We start from the raw sequence: 17,662 nt of genomic DNA, 5'->3' as shown, positions 1-17,662 counted from the left end.
TATGGGAGACCCAGATTCAGACGCCTTGTCTGCCGGACGTTGTTCAACCCACGTCTTGTACAAGTGCTGTACCCGCTGAGCTATGCGGTGTTCTAGGCCAAGTTTTTTCAGTCCTATTGAAGCTATTCTACTGTGTGTAACTAATAAAATATACATTAGAGCAGGGACTTGAAAAGTGAGTGCCCTAAACACAGGGCTATTCAGTCATTTGCGTGCTTTCTCTGGCCCAATGAATGCTAATTATTTATACACAGTCTGGGTCAAAAAGTTTCAACAGGAGCAACTGAGAAAGCCTCATCCTAGAATGCCCATAGCCCAGTGGTTAGGGTACTCTATTGAAAAACAAGTTTAAATCCTTATTTCCCATCAGGATTTGAATAAGGATAAGAATAAGGATTTGAACTTTATGTCTCCCCCATCCTGGCTGAGGGCACTAACAACAGGGCTAATTCTGTAGCTATATATAGAGAGAATCATAGAATCTCAGGGTTGGAAGGGACCTCAGGAGGTCATCTAGTCCAACCCCCTGCTCAAAGCAGGAGCTATCCCCAATTTTTGCCCCAGATCCCTAAGTGGCCCCCTCAAAGATTGAACTCACAACCCTGGGCTTAAGCAAGCCAATGCTCAAACCACTGAGCTATCCCATATCAGCAGCACTGCCTCTTTTTTGCAAGAAAGGGCTTGGGCACCCAGCTTCAGGAAGGAGTTCACAGCTGTGAATACTAACCAGAGACAGACATCTAAGCCCCTTTGAGGAGATGGGATGTAGGCAAAACTCCTTTCCCGGGCATTTCCTATTGGCTAGATTGGGTGGCTCCCTGCTCAGCTTTGCTGGTTTTTGTGGATCCCATTCTTAGGCCCCTAATTCTCCCTGTGCATCCCTAACTCAGGATTGTGGATTCTATTAGGCAGCAGGAGACCTAAATTTAGGTGTTGTAGCACTAGAATAAGTGGATCTAGCCCCAACTATGGACTATAAAGGAAACAGAAGCTATGTATATACAATGTGATGGTAAATACATAAAGTAAACAAATTGAAAAAGTCGATTTCAAAAATCTTTCACTTGTAACCTTGTGTGTTACTCGCAGCAATAATAGGTACAACATTTTCAGCCAGAAGTGTACGTTTTAAGCCGACAGTGTCCCATTTAAACTTGTACTTGCAGTACGCTGCAAGTGTCTGCACTCTTGTTTGAAATCGCTTGAAATGTTCTCTCCCCCGCCCAAACCATACTGGTAATGAGCGTGAGTGGTGAGGTACAAGCCTGCTGTGATTCTAGTTGCTGGACTACATTTCCCAGCATTACTGCTCAGCCTGGGAAGTGAGACAATATCATTATTCATTCGGAAGAAGTTTTGTTGGACCAATGAAAGAATCCCCTTTCCTTTCTTGCCCGCTGAGACTGAGGATAGGCTTAACCCGAAGATGCTGTTCCAGCTCCACGGTTAAAGGCAGAAGAATCGATGCCCACAAAGACAAAGAAATAGGGACACGGCAGCAGCTCCTGAGTGTGTCTTCTCTGTGGTAACTAATGTAGTTAACTAGCTTCTCCCTTGTAGTTTGCGTAGGGGGAAAGTGGAAATATTCAAGACTTCTTTGAAACAAACAAACTAACGCTAAGTCAAGGCAGATGTGTAACTGAGACACAAGTTACGCTTTAGGACACGTTTTCTACCCCTTCCCTGCAGCTTGGCCTGTCTTCCTGTTTGTGTTTTTTCCTGAAGAGGAAATCTTGTAAATGTTTAGCATTGGGCTGCTTTGTTACTTAACGCTTGGAACAATTCCGGTGTTCACTGTATCGGGTGGAGGAAACCAGCTGAGTCCGGAGAACAGTTTAATATGGGGACCTGGTCTGAGAGCAGATGTTGTCCTCCCCGCTCGGTATTTTTATGTTCAGGCTTTGGACACTGAAGGGCAGAGGTAAGCATGACAGATCTTATCACAGCAACTTTAAATTGTGTTTATGGCCAAAAAGATGTTGGAGTTTTAAAATGGCACTTTCTTACTTCATAGGTTTAAATACTCTTGAGGCTCCCATCCCCACAGTAGCTGAATGCTTGCAAGAATTTAAAATTAGAAATGACTATGTTCCCTAGTTGGCATTCCCAAGGCCCTTTTCCTGGAAATATTTAAGCATTGTGCAACTTTACTCAAATTACACACATGCTTAAGTGTTTTGAGGATCTGGGTCCAAGTCATACCTCCAGATTTCTTTGACAAAATAACTTTTACTACTTTTCCTCCAGTTACACTGTAGAGCCAAAACCCTCACATCTATATTACATTCCATTGTGTTTTGTACATCACCAGTAGAATTGGCCCGACCCTCTCTTCAGAGTCACCTGGGTGTGCCTGTATATATTGGCTCTCTTGTTATTTAATTAAGAAAACTACTTAATTTGCCTTTCTTGCAGAAAAGGATATTCATGTTGAAGGCCCCAAATCTGACTTACATTTTTATGCCTTATATCTCTTTGTAAATTTTGCTTAATTGTCATGTGTCAAAATGCTCTAATGTTCTTTTAATTAAATGAATTCCAGCAGCCTTTACTTCTGGAAATCTGTACTTGCACAATACACGAAGGAAAAATATTCAGTAAAGATTCAAGAATGCCTGTTGGCACATAAAGCTGTGATGCCACAGACATCATTTGAGTTGCACTCCCCATCCACCAGAAGTTAATTTGGCCCAGAGATTTTATTTTTAAGCTTCCTTTGGGATATTATCCACCATAAGAAAAAAGAATATATGTTTAAAAAACCTATGATGATCTTTTCAAAATCTCCTGCTCCATTGCCCTCATATAAAATTTGCCATTCATCTCAAGGTTCACAGGCATCCTACAGGATGTGAGATGGGGAAAGGAAATGAAAAGTGGGTTACAGAAAAAATAGAAGCATCTTGGCCCAGCAAACAAGTTACAGCTAATTCTCCCTTGTCAAGCCTATATATATAAGAAACTGGTCAGATTAAGTTATGGTGTGACCTCTAGACTTTCCTGCTTCTTTCCATTGTCACACAAATCAGTAATCCCCACAAACATGTAGGTTTCAGATCTGTGAATCCATTTAAAATAATTGCTTATTAAATACTGTATAGAACGTTAAAGAAACCTAGTAACATTTTGAGACAGCCTAAAGCTTAATTCAAAGACTGAAATTAGTGAGCCAGATCATCTCTAAACAGGAAAAACCTAGCAGAGAACAGGAAACCCACAACTTGCCACTTGTGCCATTTTCGCCAAAACATTCCATGAAGAGGTAGGGCTTGTTTCCTCTATCCAGGACTGTCCTTACCCATATGCAAAGTATGCAGCTGCGTAGGCCACCAGAAAATTTGGGACACTGAATTTCCTGGTGCCCTGCGCAGCTGCGTGCTGCCCCTGCTCCGGCTCTCCTTCAGGGGCCCCACCTGTTCCCCTTCCCAGCCCCACCTCTTCCTGCCCCGCCCCAGCCCTGCCCCTACTCCCCATAGCTTTGCAGCAGGGCCGGGGCTGCACTCACTGGCGGCTCTGCACCACCGGTGCATGCTGGGGGGTCGTTCCCCCCGCCCGCTAAGCCAGCCTTGCCCCCATCCACAGAGGCCTGAGGGCAGCCCCCCCATGCCTCTCCGCAGAGGCCTGGGCTGCCCACCCCCCCGTGCGGGGGCTGCGTAGGGCCCCAGAATAGCTAGGGACGGCCCTGCCTCTATCCCCTCATGGAACTGGCAGAGGGACTGGAGGAGATTTTCAGAGGTACCAATGGCATTTAGGTGTCTAATTCCCATTAAATGTCAGTGGGAGTTAGACACCTAAATGTTATTTATTGCTTTGAAAATCTCCTCAGCCCCTTCATCTTGCAAATTCCCTAAGATCTGAGGAGGCCAGATCCATTTAAGCAGAGTCTGCATGCCTTGGCATTACTTCCCAGACCCTTCCCCTTCTTTAAGGGAAGCACAGCTTCTAAACGACCCAAGCTGTCAGTGCATCTCTACATTTTGCTATCCATATACCCCTTCCCAAGGAGAAATGTGCAGTTTCATTCAACAGAGTGGGGAATCCATGCAAAGTAGCAACAATGAAATTAGCATTATCTTATGTGAGGATTCCCTCAAGGTTGCCAGGGTGAACAATGTTACCTTGTCACAGACAGCAGATACCTCCTGGCCAAAACGCCACATTCTGCGGAGCTCCTAATATCTTAGTTGGGTATTGGGAAGGGCGATGCTAGTAAGCTGTCCCTTTTCCCTCTAGTAGCCCACATTCTTCATACACAGCATAGATTTGATCAAAGAAGTGGAGGTGGACAATCTCGTTTAATACCTGGTAGCACATATCATTGTTTCAGTTGTAAAACTGTTCCCTACATTCATAGCTTTCCAAGCCATTCATTTTTTAGGCTGAATTTTTCTAGATTTGGTGTCTATACACTGTGAAATTCTTTTTAAAGTTTGAGCAAAATCCCCTAAACATTTTTTTTATTTATGGGACACTCCTAAAGTTCTCCTGTTTCTACCCTGAGATTTATATTTGAGATATTCTGACTTTCTGTATAAACAATAGATTATCTTCAAATTTTTAGATATCTGACTCAATTCTTTTCCCCATATCTGTTATTAAAGACTGTATATCTTTCCATAAGACCTACAAAGCAGCCAAATTTGAAGAAATTTGCTTCAGTAGCTGTAAAATTACCAAAGTGTAAAATTTACATAGTGAAATACAGTTTCCATACTTACTTGGTGTCACTCATCTGGAGGGCACAGTCACTTGGTCACTCATGCCAGGTGAAACGTCATTCATAAGTAGTGCCACAAGTAATAAGAAAAGTTTTTGTCTTCAGCTCCTACTCTCATTTACTAGCGCTTCTGAGCAGGCAGACAAGATTTCTGGTTCCTGTTTTTCTTGCTGCTCCACAACCACCTCTATGAATTGGGGCAAGAAGTGGAGAGGAATAGGTGGCCAGCACTGCTGCTTTTTTGTGAGGTAAACAGGACCAGTGGGGTTGGAAAGAAATTAAAGGAGAGGAAAGAGTGAGAGGTAGACTTGACCATACCAGGAAGAGGGCCAATGGAAAAGGGGATGTGGGAGAGAAAGGGCCCAGTGGTAGGGAGAGAGAGCGGTGAAGGAAAGAGAGAGGAAAAGGAACTTCTGCAAAGATAGTCTTATGGTTAATACACAGGATGGATTGCTAGGAATGGTGGGTTCCATTCTTGCCCCGGCTCTCTATGTGATGTTGAGAGAGTCACATCACTTTCCTGCACTTTCCCCTTCTCCCCCCAGAAGTAGTAGTATTTCCCAGATAGGTGGAAGCACTTTAAAACCCTGGAATGGGGTGATTGCTGTTCATTTATTTATAACAGAAGGGAGAGAAATGCTGAAGCAGAAGAACTCATTCACCTCACAAGCTCATATCTGCAGAAATTTCACTGGGCAAGGAGGTACTTGGCTTTGAGCTAGTTTACTTGTAGGGGCAGCATGTCTCAATGGTCTGTTGAGTCACTATGGCCCAAATTTTCAGAAAGGCTCAGACCTCACACTCAGAGCCAGATTTTCAAAACTGCCTGGTTCTCATTTAGGCACCAAAATAAGATTTTCATAAGAGCTCAGTACATTGGGTGCTAAGGTCTACTGAAATCTGCCCATTGGTGTCACAGTGGGAGCTGCTGGCTACTAAGCACTTTTGAAAACCCAGGCCTTATTTAGGTGTCTAAATTGGAGCTGAAGTCTTTGGAAAATCTGGGCACTGAATACTGGGAAATATTGTACAATCTAGCTCTCACTAAAGTCAATGGCAATTTTTCCACTGACTTTAACTGGCATTGGATCAGACCCTAAGAAAACTGTTACATAGTCACTTCTTAATCACAACTGTACTTGTTCCCTGTGTAGGTTTACTTTCTCTCCAGGAGCAAATGCATTCCAGGTGAAGATCACTGCTCCTGATGAGCAGTTCACTCGGATAGGAGTGCAGATATTAGACAGAAAAGATGGCTCCTTCATTGTGAGGTACAGAATGTATGCAAGCTACAAAAACCTGAAGATAGAAATCAAAGTCAGAGATAAACATGTTGCCAAGTCTCCATATATTTTAAAAGGTACAAAGAAGAATTACATGATACAACTTTATTTTACATAGTGGGGGGTTTTTCATACAAACTGTAGCCCAAAATGCTTTACAGTACTAGGACCCGATACTTCAACTTGCTGAGGCTCGGGTTCACAGTTTTAGATTCTACTGCAATCCATAATCCCCACTCAGCTTCCCCTGAACCCTGAAGATGCTTAAACTCACTCAGGCTATGTCTACACAGGGATAAAAGCCTGCAGCATGGCCATGGCTAGCCCAGATCAGCTGACTTGGGTTCATGGGGCTCAGATTCTAGGGCTGAAAAATCGCTGTGTAGACATTCAGGCTTGGGCTGTAGCCCAAGGTCTGGGACCCTGAAAGGGTGGAGTGTCCCAGATGTGGGGCTCTAGCCCAAGCCCAAATGTCTACAGAGCCATTTTTCAGTTCCAGAGCCTGAGCCCCATGAGCCCAAGTCAGCTGCCCCAGCCAGCCATGGTTTTTTTTTTATCCCTGTATAGACATACCTTCAGCACCTAAGCTTTTGTGCCTATGTCCCTAAGTGCCTATGTTTCTGCCTCTGAGCATGTACACTGCTGCCTCACTCAAGGCATCCAGACATCTATCTCCCACCTAGGGCCCAGAGTGCTCCACGGATTGGGAAAGACAATGTGTATCTTGCCTGCAGCGGCCAATCTGGTAGGCATGCTCAGAGGCTGCCTAACTCCACACAAAATGACAATTAGGAGGACCAAGCCCTCCTTTTAACCATTAGCCCAATAAGCAGGGTATTCAACTGGGATATGAGATACCACTAGTTCAAGTCCCCTGTCAGCCTGATAAAGACAAGGTATTTGAACAGATCGGGCAAGAGGGGCAGGAAATGCCTATCTTCCCCTAGTTTGAGGCTCACTCTGGGCCTTAGGCAGGAGATAGGTTCTTTTTTTGTGGAACAAAGTATCCACATGGGGCAGTTATTCTAGGATAGCTAAATTATACCAGAACAGTTATGCTGTTCCATTTCCCCTTTGTAGACAAGGGCCTAAGAGTCTAACTTACACACTACTGATTCACCTCTGAATTTGGCTCAAAGTCCAGGGTAACTAACTTCTGAATTCAATGTCTTGACTGTGTTGCACATTAAAATAATCTAAAAATTTGCGGTGTATACAACAGGCCCTGTTTACCATGAGAATTGTGACTGCCCTCGCGAAGACAGCACTGCATGGCTGGAAGATATGAGCTGCCCTCAAGCCATTCCACAGATTCAGAGAGACCTAGCACATTTTCCCACTGTTGATCCAGATAAGATTGCAAAGGAAATTCCACAAAGGTTTGGACAAAGACAGAGCTTGTGTCACTATACCATAAAAGATAACAAGGTACAGTATGTGATTTAGCTGAAGTATTAAAAGGAGGCTTCTAGCTAGTCATATATTTAGGCTGGTTATCACTTTCCCTTATAAAGGATTCTTTTGACCTTTTCTTTGAGAACCTCTCACACCTCCATTGTTTGCTTCATTATCCCTCAAATATAGTATTTAACTCTTATATAGTGTTTTTCATCTGTAAAACTCAATGATACTTACCTTCCTTTGTAAGGTGTTTTATGTCCATGTTACAGATAGGGCAGTTGAAACACAGAGAGGCAAATTACTTTGCCCACAGTCACACAGCAGATCAATAGTAGAATTAGGAGTAGACTCAAATGTCCTGACTCCCAGTTTAGTTTCCTGTCCTCAAGAGTTTTGAATACTAATCAATTTTGTATGGTGCAGTGGTCTAAGAATCCTCAACTCTAGCTAACAAAACTCTACTAATTTCAGAAGAGCTTTTGGTGGTGTATTGGAACTGTGTTAAAATTACAAGCTAGCAGTTTAAATGTAAGGTGTTTACTATTCCTGTTTGCACATTAGGGGGCTTTATAGAGAAGTATGCAATCTTGTGCAGTCAGTCAAAGAACCAGCCTAGTACAAAGTAGGATGAGTTGTGCAGCCTGCCTTCTTTCTCTCTGTTTTTGGTTCTTGTGTGTGTTAAAGTTTTGGATTCCTAGAAATAAAGTAGTGTTACATTACAACCTTCCAGAGAGAATATTTTATGTTTTTGTCAAGCTTTTCTCTATGCCATGAACATAATCCGGGAAAGAGTGCAGTAGAGTCAGGCTTGAAAGTGATAAGTTTCTATTTACAGGGGATCATTTTTAAAGGTGACTGCAAAGGATGAAAAATGTGTGCCCCTTTTTTTGCTTCGTCAGAGAGGTAGGACATTCCAAGGCCTCCCAAAATGATTTGAAGTTATGTAAAGGTGAAGCCACACAATCTGTCTGATTGTTTACTGTGAAACAGGAAAGCTCCAATAATGTATTTTTTCCCCAAGCAAAAACACTAATGAAATAACTTTTGGATTATGTTTAGGTTTATATAAGGACTCATGGTGAGCATGTTGGCTTCAGGATTTTCATGGATGCTATACTACTTTCTTTGGCTAGAAAAGTGAGTATATATTAGTCTTATATATTGTATATGTTAGTGTTTAAATATCAAAATTTTCCCTGAAATCCTTATTACAGTTTTGTTGATGCCTCCGCAACAATAAAGAAAACACCACTATTCTTGTTCTCTTTTTTTTATTACTTTCACATTAATAAGTAATAAGCGAGCAGGCTTGTTCCTCATGAAGTTGGATGTTCTGGTATGCTCTTTGATTAGTTTGTAGAATGTAACTTACAAATGTTAATTATCTGCAATGTTGTTTTAGCTGTGCTGGTCCCAGAACATTAGAGAGACAAGGTGGGTGAGGTAATATCTTTTATTGGACCAACTTCTGTTGGTGAAAGAGACCAGCTTTCGAGCTTACACAGAGTGTGTTAAGGTATGTATTCTGGACTCTCTCCTCGGATCAACCTGTGGGTGAACACTTTTCACAGAAAGGTCATTCCATGTCTGACCTCTCAGTCCTCGTCCTCAAAGAAAACCTGCACAACACCTTCAAAAGACGAGCCTGGGAGCTTAAATTAAGTTTGCTAGACATTGAAAACCATGAAGTTAATAAATACACTGGATTTATGGCTTATTACAACAATCTGTAACCCAGTAGTCCCCCTTTTTTGTCCTATGACTGCAGAGATGTTAAGATGCCACTTCACCTTCAATGGTCTCTTACAATACACGCTAACTACTTATGCTAAACGATTGCTTCCACCTTCTTTTTAGCTGTGACACTGTGTACATTTCCCAGACCTGTGTAAGCTTGAAAGCTTGTCTCTCTCACGAGCAGAAGCTATTACTTCACCGACCTTGTCTCTCAGATATCAATTAGGCAGCTAGACCTTATGACAAAGGCCTATATAGGATTTAATAGAAAACAATTGTCCATAGGCTTTGTGAACCATCCTATAGGATTTAACAGGTAATTATATCACTGCTAATACATTTTGTAGGATGATGTAAACAAACCTCAGGGAATTCATATAATTTTCTGTTAAATTCTATACACTGTGGAAAGAGGCCAGAGACAAAGAGAGGCTGGGGAAGATGTCCCCCAACTATACTCAAAATTAAATTTCTAGAGCATCCTATTTGTTTCATCCCTGTTCAGTTCTTTTCAACTTTTCCATTGGCTAATATGATTGAAGAACAAAAAAATCTATTGTGTTCAAGGAGAAAATTAGCCCCCAAATGACTGTGGTCTGAAAATGTAAACACTGATCATATGTAGTTTATAGCTTGTCCATTACAGTTATCGAATACAACCAGTAGATGGCATTGTATTCATAAAGATTATTCCTAAAGATTACAGCCTTTCCAGGTGCTCTGTGAAGAGAAGACTCCCTTTGTTTTATGAAAGCCAGATAGAACCCTATGTGTCTGTATGTAAACTGAAAAGAAGAACTGGTCCTTTGTTTCTCTATCTCTAGAACTTCCATGCCTTTCTGCCTGTTCTTAACAGGGAATTCTTGCTAAAGGTTTCCCTGTGTCATCAAGTTAGAGCAAATAAACTTTGCTGTCCTTCCTCAGTCATATGAGAAGGCATATAAACCCTACTTGATATCTGGCAGAGGATTAGTTTCTATCTTTGTCTCTGAATGTAAGCTGAGTCAGAAACCTAATGTTTCTAATGCTTGGACAGCAGAGGAATCAAGACATGTTGCAATGTGGATGAGCCACAATGAAATTAATTACCTTGCTGGTCTGAACAACAAAAGTATTCAAGAAAAGTTTCACATATGCACATGTTATGGAGAGGCAGTAATGTGCTTATAATTGCATATTATATATATGTGGGGACTTGGTCAATATGGGTAATTAATGTGTATGTAGATAATTGTTATCCATTTTTAGAATTGTTTATATTTTGTGATCATTGATGAAAGAACAGTAGTTTTAGCCAGAATTAACATTATAGTACAGTGATGGAATAGGTATATCTTTTATTTAATAAGGCTAATGTGGTTTTATTATGTAGACAGTGTAAAATTAATTGTGCCCTTAAGTATTAATTTCCCTCTAGCTAAGATTTTGTAAATGGCATGGTACTACTACACTGCTGTCACTTTGCAACCTTAATAGCTTTTGAAATGCAGTGTTTTGGTTTTGGAATATATACAAAGACCTGAGCACTATGAACAAGGGAAGAGGATGCTTTATTATATCTAGAAGAGTAGCTTTTGTGAGATTCCTTTTGAAAACTAGTTTGTTATAATGCTGCTTTGTTTTCTGACCTGGTAATAGAGAGATTTAAAACATGGATTTCTGCGAACAGCATTCCTGAAGTGGGATGAGCAGTTGTTATAGTTTTTGAATATATTATGGCCCTGAACCTAACTCTTCCAGTAGACTTCTCTTATTGTACCTAATTTCAGATACCATATTGATCAAGGGAAAAAAAAGAATATTCCTATATAAACACATACAATACACACTAACATCAACACTATCATTTGTCTTCTTTTAGGTGAAAATGCCAGACGTAGAGTTTTTTGTTAATTTAGGGGATTGGCCTTTAGAGAAAAAAAAATCTACTCAGAACCTTCATCCCATCTTCTCATGGTGTGGATCCACAGAATCGAAAGACATTGTGATGCCAACCTATGATTTGACAGACTCAGTCTTAGAAACTATGGGCCGGTAAGAAATCATGTACATTTTTCACAAAGCCCTAAATATGAGTGGATGGTCTTCCAATAGACTCTTACATTACCAATACTTCAATAATTGTTATACTGTGTATTTATTCAAATTAATTTCTATGTTGACACTGAGACACCATTTTAGGCCAGATAAGGAATACTGAATGTCTAAGTTTAGCTATTTTATCCTTTACATAATTGTTGTATTCCTGCAATGTCCTATTTCAGAAACCAGAGACCAAATGTAGTCCAATCAAAAACACTAAAAAAATCTATTTTATCACTGATGACACCTCTGTCAGTCTCCCCACCACTCAGGATGATATCGTGGGAAAGGTCGTCTTCAACTCTTCCCTGCATATTCAGGCTTCCTCCAGATCTTGCTGCTTCTCTCTCCATAACTGCTTCTCTCTCCTCCTTCTTCTTTTAAAATATGTATAGCCAAAACTCTCATGTAGGCCTTCATCTCCCATCTTGATTACTGTAAGGTCCTCTTCTCAGGCCTCCCTAACAGCTATTTTGCCCCTTCAGAACCATACAAAACCAGTTTTTAAGATGATCTTTCTTGTCCATGACTCTGAATCCACTTGAATCCTTCCCCTGGCTCACCCTATTTCACTGCATTCAGTTCACCCTTCTTGTCCTTATCAAGACCCTTCACAGATCTGTCCCTCTTTATTTGTGCATTCTGATCTCTTACTGCAGCACCTTCTCGCTGTCTCCTTCATTCTGGCAAAGATAGCACCTTCATACACCCTTTGTCATCCTCTCCCACGGCCATCTCCATACCTTCCATACTGTCCGTAGCACATAGCATGCTTCTCTGCACTGACCCACAAAGTCACTATTGTCTTCCCCTTCAAATCTCTCCTCAAATACCCCCTGTGGCATAATGCCTGTAAGATATCAACTAATGAACGGTGGCTTGAGAGTCAGATGGCATTTGTTGACACTTATTTTATCTATCATAATCATAATAAGTCTACAAACATTTATTTGATTGGTTTCAGAGTAACAGCCGTGTTAGTCTGTATTCGCAAAAAGAAAAGGAGTACTTGTGGCACCTTAGAGACTAACCAATTTATTAGAGCATAAGCTTTCGTGAGCTACAGCTCACTTCCTCAGATGCATATCGTGGAAACTGCAGCAGGCTTTATATATACACAGAGAATATGAAAGGTGGGAGTAGGTATTGTTTCATATTCTCTGTGTATATATAAAGCCTGCTGCAGTTTCCACGATATGCATCTGAGGAAGTGAGCTGTAGCTCACGAAAGCTTATGCTCTAATAAATTGGTTAGTCTCTAAGGTGCCACAAGTACTCCATTTATTTGATTGTATCCCTGCCTTTGTATGTTATCTGTCTTCTTAGATTGTAAACTTTTTTGAATAACACCATTGAAATCAATGGAAATGTGGTGTATAACTGCTGAGGGAGAACCGGGTCCAGAATTGTATTACAAGAATATTTTAAAAGATTGGTGCATGAGAACTTCAAGAGTCCTCTTTTCTGAAATCACTTGTTCCCTCCTGACATCTAGAGTCAGCCTGGACATGATGTCTGTCCAGGCCAACACTGGGCCACCCTGGGAAGACAAGAATACTACAGCAGTTTGGAGGGGACGTGACAGCCGCAAAGAGAGGCTTGAACTTGTAAAACTCAGTAGAAAATATCCAGATATCATAGATGCTGCTTTCACAAACTTTTTCTTTTTTAAACATGATGAAAGCCTCTATGGTCCCATTGTGAAGCATATTTCATTTTTTGATTTTTTCAAGGTAGGCCATCAATTTATTCTTCTTGCAGACTTAACTCACCAGTGTTTGAGAATTTTCCTCCTCCTGCCTACCGTCTTTGTACATATTATACATATATATTAAAGTAGTTAACTTTTCAGACATAACCTGTTTATGATTATCAGATCGGACTTAGGCCTGGGCTACACTGGGCGGGGGGGTTCAAACTAAGATATGCAACTTCAGCTATGCTAGTCTTAGTTCGACTTACCTGGCCGTCCTCATGGCGGCGAGTCAACCGTGGCGGCTCCCTTGTTGAGTCCGCTTACTCCTCCTGCCCAGGTGGAGTACAGGCGTCGATTCAGGGATCGATTTTATCGCATCTAGACGAGACACAGTAAATCGATCCTCGATAGATCGATCACTACCTGCCGATCTGGTGGGTAGTGAAAACGTACCCTTAGATTTTGAGGTTTTATAGGAACTTTCTGTCCAGTATAATCTCTAGATTCCATTTTATTATTCTTCTGTCTGACTGGTGATCATAGCTCCTCCCAATACAATATATTTAGCCAGTGGAACTAATCTCATCTGCTTATTAACAATAAAGATTACCTATAATGCAATGCTTGTCTGGTATAATCTGCATGTCTTAAAATGAGCAAGCCCCCTGCATTTAATATTCTCAGAATAAAAAAAACACCACAAAACCAATCCCTGCTACCTGTTTTTAAAATGTTTATTAATCAATTACTGTATGTTTTTGCAGTATAAATATCAAATTAATATTGACGGCACAGTGGCTGCATACAGATTGCCTTACCTGTTAGCAGGAAACAGTGTAGTACTGAAGCAAGACTCCTTCTACTATGAACATTTTTATAATGAGCTGCAGCCCTGGAAACACTACATTCCATTTAAAAATGACCTGAGTGACCTACTGGAGAAGCTACAGTGGGCAAAAGATCATGATGAAGAGGTAAGTCTATATTAAAACACTTAGAAACATTTCCTGACAAACTAAAAGTAGGTGAATACAAGTTAATTTGTTTAAAAACAAACAAAACATTAGCAGGTCTTAAGAATGAGTGTCACATATTATACCAATGGGGAAGCAAAACATATTTAGCTTGTGTATTCTCTACAGCCCTTAATTTGAAAATTAATTTGAGTTTTTGAGAAATTAAAGATGTATTTATGGAGTAAGGACACCTTTCTTTCAACGTAAAGAATATGTCAATTTTCAGTCTCCCTCGCACGTCATCAGTAATAAAGGTTGGTTTATTATTTTATGGAGCAATCACCATGGTGGTACCTAGACACTTGTCTACAAAATTGGAAGGCTAATTACTAAAACTGTACATATTGTGTTACATTTCAGAATCACTACTACCATCTCCAGAAATTTTCCTATGTCAGGATTTTCCTTTTCTTTGACAGGCAAGGAATATTGCAAAATCAGGGCAAGAATTTGCAAGAAATAACCTCATGGGAGATCATGTATTCTGTTATTATTTCAAACTTTTCCAGGTCAGTATATCAGACTACTAGAAAAAAAGTTATGTAGAAAGCATTTAGGAATATACAGACACTGGAAATCAGCCAGTCCAGAGATGAAGTCACAAAGCAAAGAGTAACAATGGGAAACATTAAGTAGACTGTGGACATTGTGTGAAGTGTATGCGCTAAAAGATTCCTTTAATGTTAGAGTGGCAGTTTGAGAGAGGCATTCCAGCTCCCATAAATCTCAATCTAATTTACAAGAAAATGTTCCCATGTTCCTCACACTAGCACTCAGCAATGATCTAAGAGCGTAGTCTCATTCCCCTATCTCCAGCCACAGCTGAAAATGTCTGTGCATTAGCACTGAGGTTTTGACACTTCAGTGAGGCACCACCTGGGATCTCTGACAGCAGTTAAGTATCCGCTTACCTTCTCTGTGATATGGTGGGCTTTTCTGAGAGCAATGGGAGATTCTTTGGCCACACAGCTCTTACAAAATTATTGATCTGAGCTGTGAGATATTACAGGCAGTTAATAAAGTAAGAATACCTTCCTCTTTTTTGAATTAGGAATACGCCAATTTACAAGTGAGTGAGCCAAAAATCAGAGATGGCATGGAGAAGGTAGAGCAGCCTGACGATGACCTGTTTCCATGTACTTGCCACAGAAAGAAGGTATGGTCTGTACAATAAAGGTCTGATTCTGCAAGATGCTGAATGTCCTCAATTCCTATTTAATTGAATGTGCCCAGTACCCAACATCATCAGGGCTCAGATGAGTTTCATTCAAATTCTGATGACTAAGAGGCTTGTAGGTGGTCTATATTTTTATTTTTTATTTTTAAAATTGTGTATTTGCACCAACTAAACAGCTGAAAACTGCTGCTGAAAAACAGAGTTAACTGAGAGCTAACTCCTGTGAAATCACTGGGGCAACACCGTAAGACAGCTAACAGTAATACTACAGAACAGTTCCAGAAAGGCAATCATTTTGTCTGTGAAAGTCAAAAAGAGTCAGAAATGTCAAGGTTTCCATTTTTCATTTAATCATTTCTGGATTTTTGTAATATTACTTTAAATGTACTGGTTTGTAAAACTGCTGATAACCAACCACTGAAAGACTGTTTTTATAATTCCTGTAGAATAAATAAGGGTCCTGGCAGCGAGAATAATTTCCTTGAAAATGGATTGCCTCAGTGGTCATGTGTTTTCAAAATTAAACAAATATTTGTAAGAGTAAACTAAAAGGCTCTAAAAATTAATAGCTAATTTATAGTAATTGTTTGGGGGCATATCCCAATTCATTAAGTCATACCCACCCAGCTGTGGCTAGCACAGACAAGGAATTCCGTATTGCATAGATCTTGTTGTGAGTGGAGGTTTGAGGACACAGCAGACATTCAGGACCCCCGTCCCACTCCGCCCTACCTCATGCATACTTCAAAGAGAGTCTGTCAGCCACAAATAAAGCCAGGGCAGAAGGAGGAAACGAACCAACCTGCACTTACCTGGATACAGTGGCTAATAAAGGACATGGTGAAACTGCAGCTGTGGGCTGAAACAGTGGCCAAAGAGGAACTGTTCCTTTCTGTCTCTTTAGAAAGGGAAAGGATCATTGAATTAAAGCGAGATATACAAGACTATACTGACTGTTAAAAAATGCAACAGTTAATATTTTTCCTTCTTAATTGCAGGCCAAAGATGAACTCTAACAGGAAGAAATAAAGTCACTTTTAGGAATGTTTACCTATCTTCAGAATCCCGTTAAAAGAAAATAAAAGGAAAATTATTTTATTAACAATTTCAGTGGACAATACAAAACAGTGTGCAATAGTCTGAATGAGGAATACCTATTTTCCCTTTTATCATCAGTATCAGTAGTATTTGCTGTTTTGAAATTTTTTTTTTTGAATAAAAACAATTTTTTTTTAATAAAGTCACCTTCATTTCAAAAAGCGATGTTACTATTCTAAGACCTGATTCTGCAAAGGGATGGTGAGCAGGCAGCTTCCACAAACTGCTTTAGGGACTCAATCCACACAGTATGTTAAGTCTAAACAAACTTTTCCTGGAGTTTGGATTTAAACAACAAAAAAAGACCTTAAAGTAACAAAATTCAGTTCAAACCTCCTGAGCATGACTGCTCCAAGGGTTCCTCTTTCGGGACTGCGTAGTCACACTTTCATTCCTCTTTGCACAGAGCCTATATGCTAAAAAGAGAATGATATCCTGTCTACAGACAAAAGACTCTCTCTAATCTCTCTCTGTCTCTCTCTCTCTCTATATATATATAAATTATTTATATACATATACACAGTATAAGTTTTTAAAAAACAATTTAATACTGTACACACCAATGATGATTGTGTAGCTTGGTTGAGGTGGGGAGTCACAGGGTGGAACAGGGTGGGATATTTCCCAGGGAATGCCTTGCTGCTAAATGATGAACTAGCACTCGGCTGAGCCCTCAAGAGTTAACACGTTGTTAATGTAGCCTCACAGTCTACAAGGCAGCACCAAGGGAGGGAGGAGACACAATAGACGCATGTCAGTGGCTGCAAACATTCCCTGCAGAAACTGAACGTGACGATGAACCCATGCTATCCCACTGAAGTGCACACTCCACTTTCCAAAGTGCCAGAGGGGGTTCATGTGTTTGTGAGACAGACACACACAGTCTGTGTGTGTGTGTGAGAGAGAGAGAGGCGTGCATTTCCCCTTTATGCTGACCCAACTCTAAGTACACTGCCTTTTTAAGTAGATCATCAAGTTGAGACAACAACTGCTTCCAGCAAGCTCCGTCAGTCCTGAGCCCTGTCCTGTGCCCCCACACCCCACTCTGTCGAGATGGGCTACACGAGCGGGGGGGCAGGAGCGGAGGAGGGGGACACCCTGACATCAGCACCCCTCTTTCCCCCCACCCCCTGTACAGCAAGCAGGAGGCTCCCAGGAGCAGCTCCAAGGCAGAGGGCAGGAGCAGCACATGGCAGTGGGAAGAGGGACACCTGAACTGCCCAGCAATTGATAGTCTGCTGGGCAGCTGCTGCACAGGGAACTTAGGGAAGCTGATGTGGGGCTGCCGGTCCACCCTGGTTCCAAGCCTCCACCAGCTAGCTCCAATGTGCTGCTCTTTCTGCAAGCTGTGGACAAAGGATGCGGCTGCCAAACAACCTTATAAGGGAGCATTGCACAACTTTAAATGAGCATGTTCCCTAATTGATCGGTGATCATGGGTGCCGACTTCCCTGC

General features: G+C 41.0%; 1 protein-coding gene across 3 annotated transcripts; it reads left to right on the top strand.

The window, feature by feature from the left end:
* Nucleotides 1-1,352: 1,352 nt before the first annotated feature.
* On the top strand, nucleotides 1,353-16,369 carry POGLUT2 (protein O-glucosyltransferase 2). Of its 3 annotated transcripts, XM_084647047.1 has the most exons (11): nucleotides 1,791-1,921; nucleotides 4,823-4,965; nucleotides 5,872-6,077; nucleotides 7,223-7,428; nucleotides 8,461-8,538; nucleotides 11,000-11,172; nucleotides 12,716-12,953; nucleotides 13,681-13,890; nucleotides 14,352-14,441; nucleotides 14,984-15,088; nucleotides 16,108-16,369. In XM_084647047.1, exons 2-11 carry the CDS (start codon nucleotides 4,907-4,909, stop codon nucleotides 16,123-16,125), a joined length of 1,383 nt encoding a protein of 460 aa, XP_084503173.1. In that variant the 5' UTR covers nucleotides 1,791-1,921; nucleotides 4,823-4,906; the 3' UTR covers nucleotides 16,126-16,369. The 3 variants fall into 3 exon arrangements, with proteins under 3 accessions (XP_084503172.1, XP_084503171.1, XP_084503173.1); XM_084647046.1 differs by lacking the exons at nucleotides 1,791-1,921; nucleotides 4,823-4,965 and adding an exon at nucleotides 1,353-1,525; XM_084647045.1 differs by lacking the exon at nucleotides 4,823-4,965 and having other exon boundaries at nucleotides 1,394-1,921.
* Nucleotides 16,370-17,662: the final 1,293 nt, after the last annotated feature.

This window comes from Lepidochelys olivacea (genome assembly GCF_965140295.1).
Source record: "Lepidochelys olivacea isolate rLepOli2 genome assembly, chromosome: 1".
NCBI lineage: Eukaryota > Metazoa > Chordata > Testudines > Cheloniidae > Lepidochelys > Lepidochelys olivacea.
This window is presented reverse-complemented; position numbering and strand designations above follow the sequence as displayed.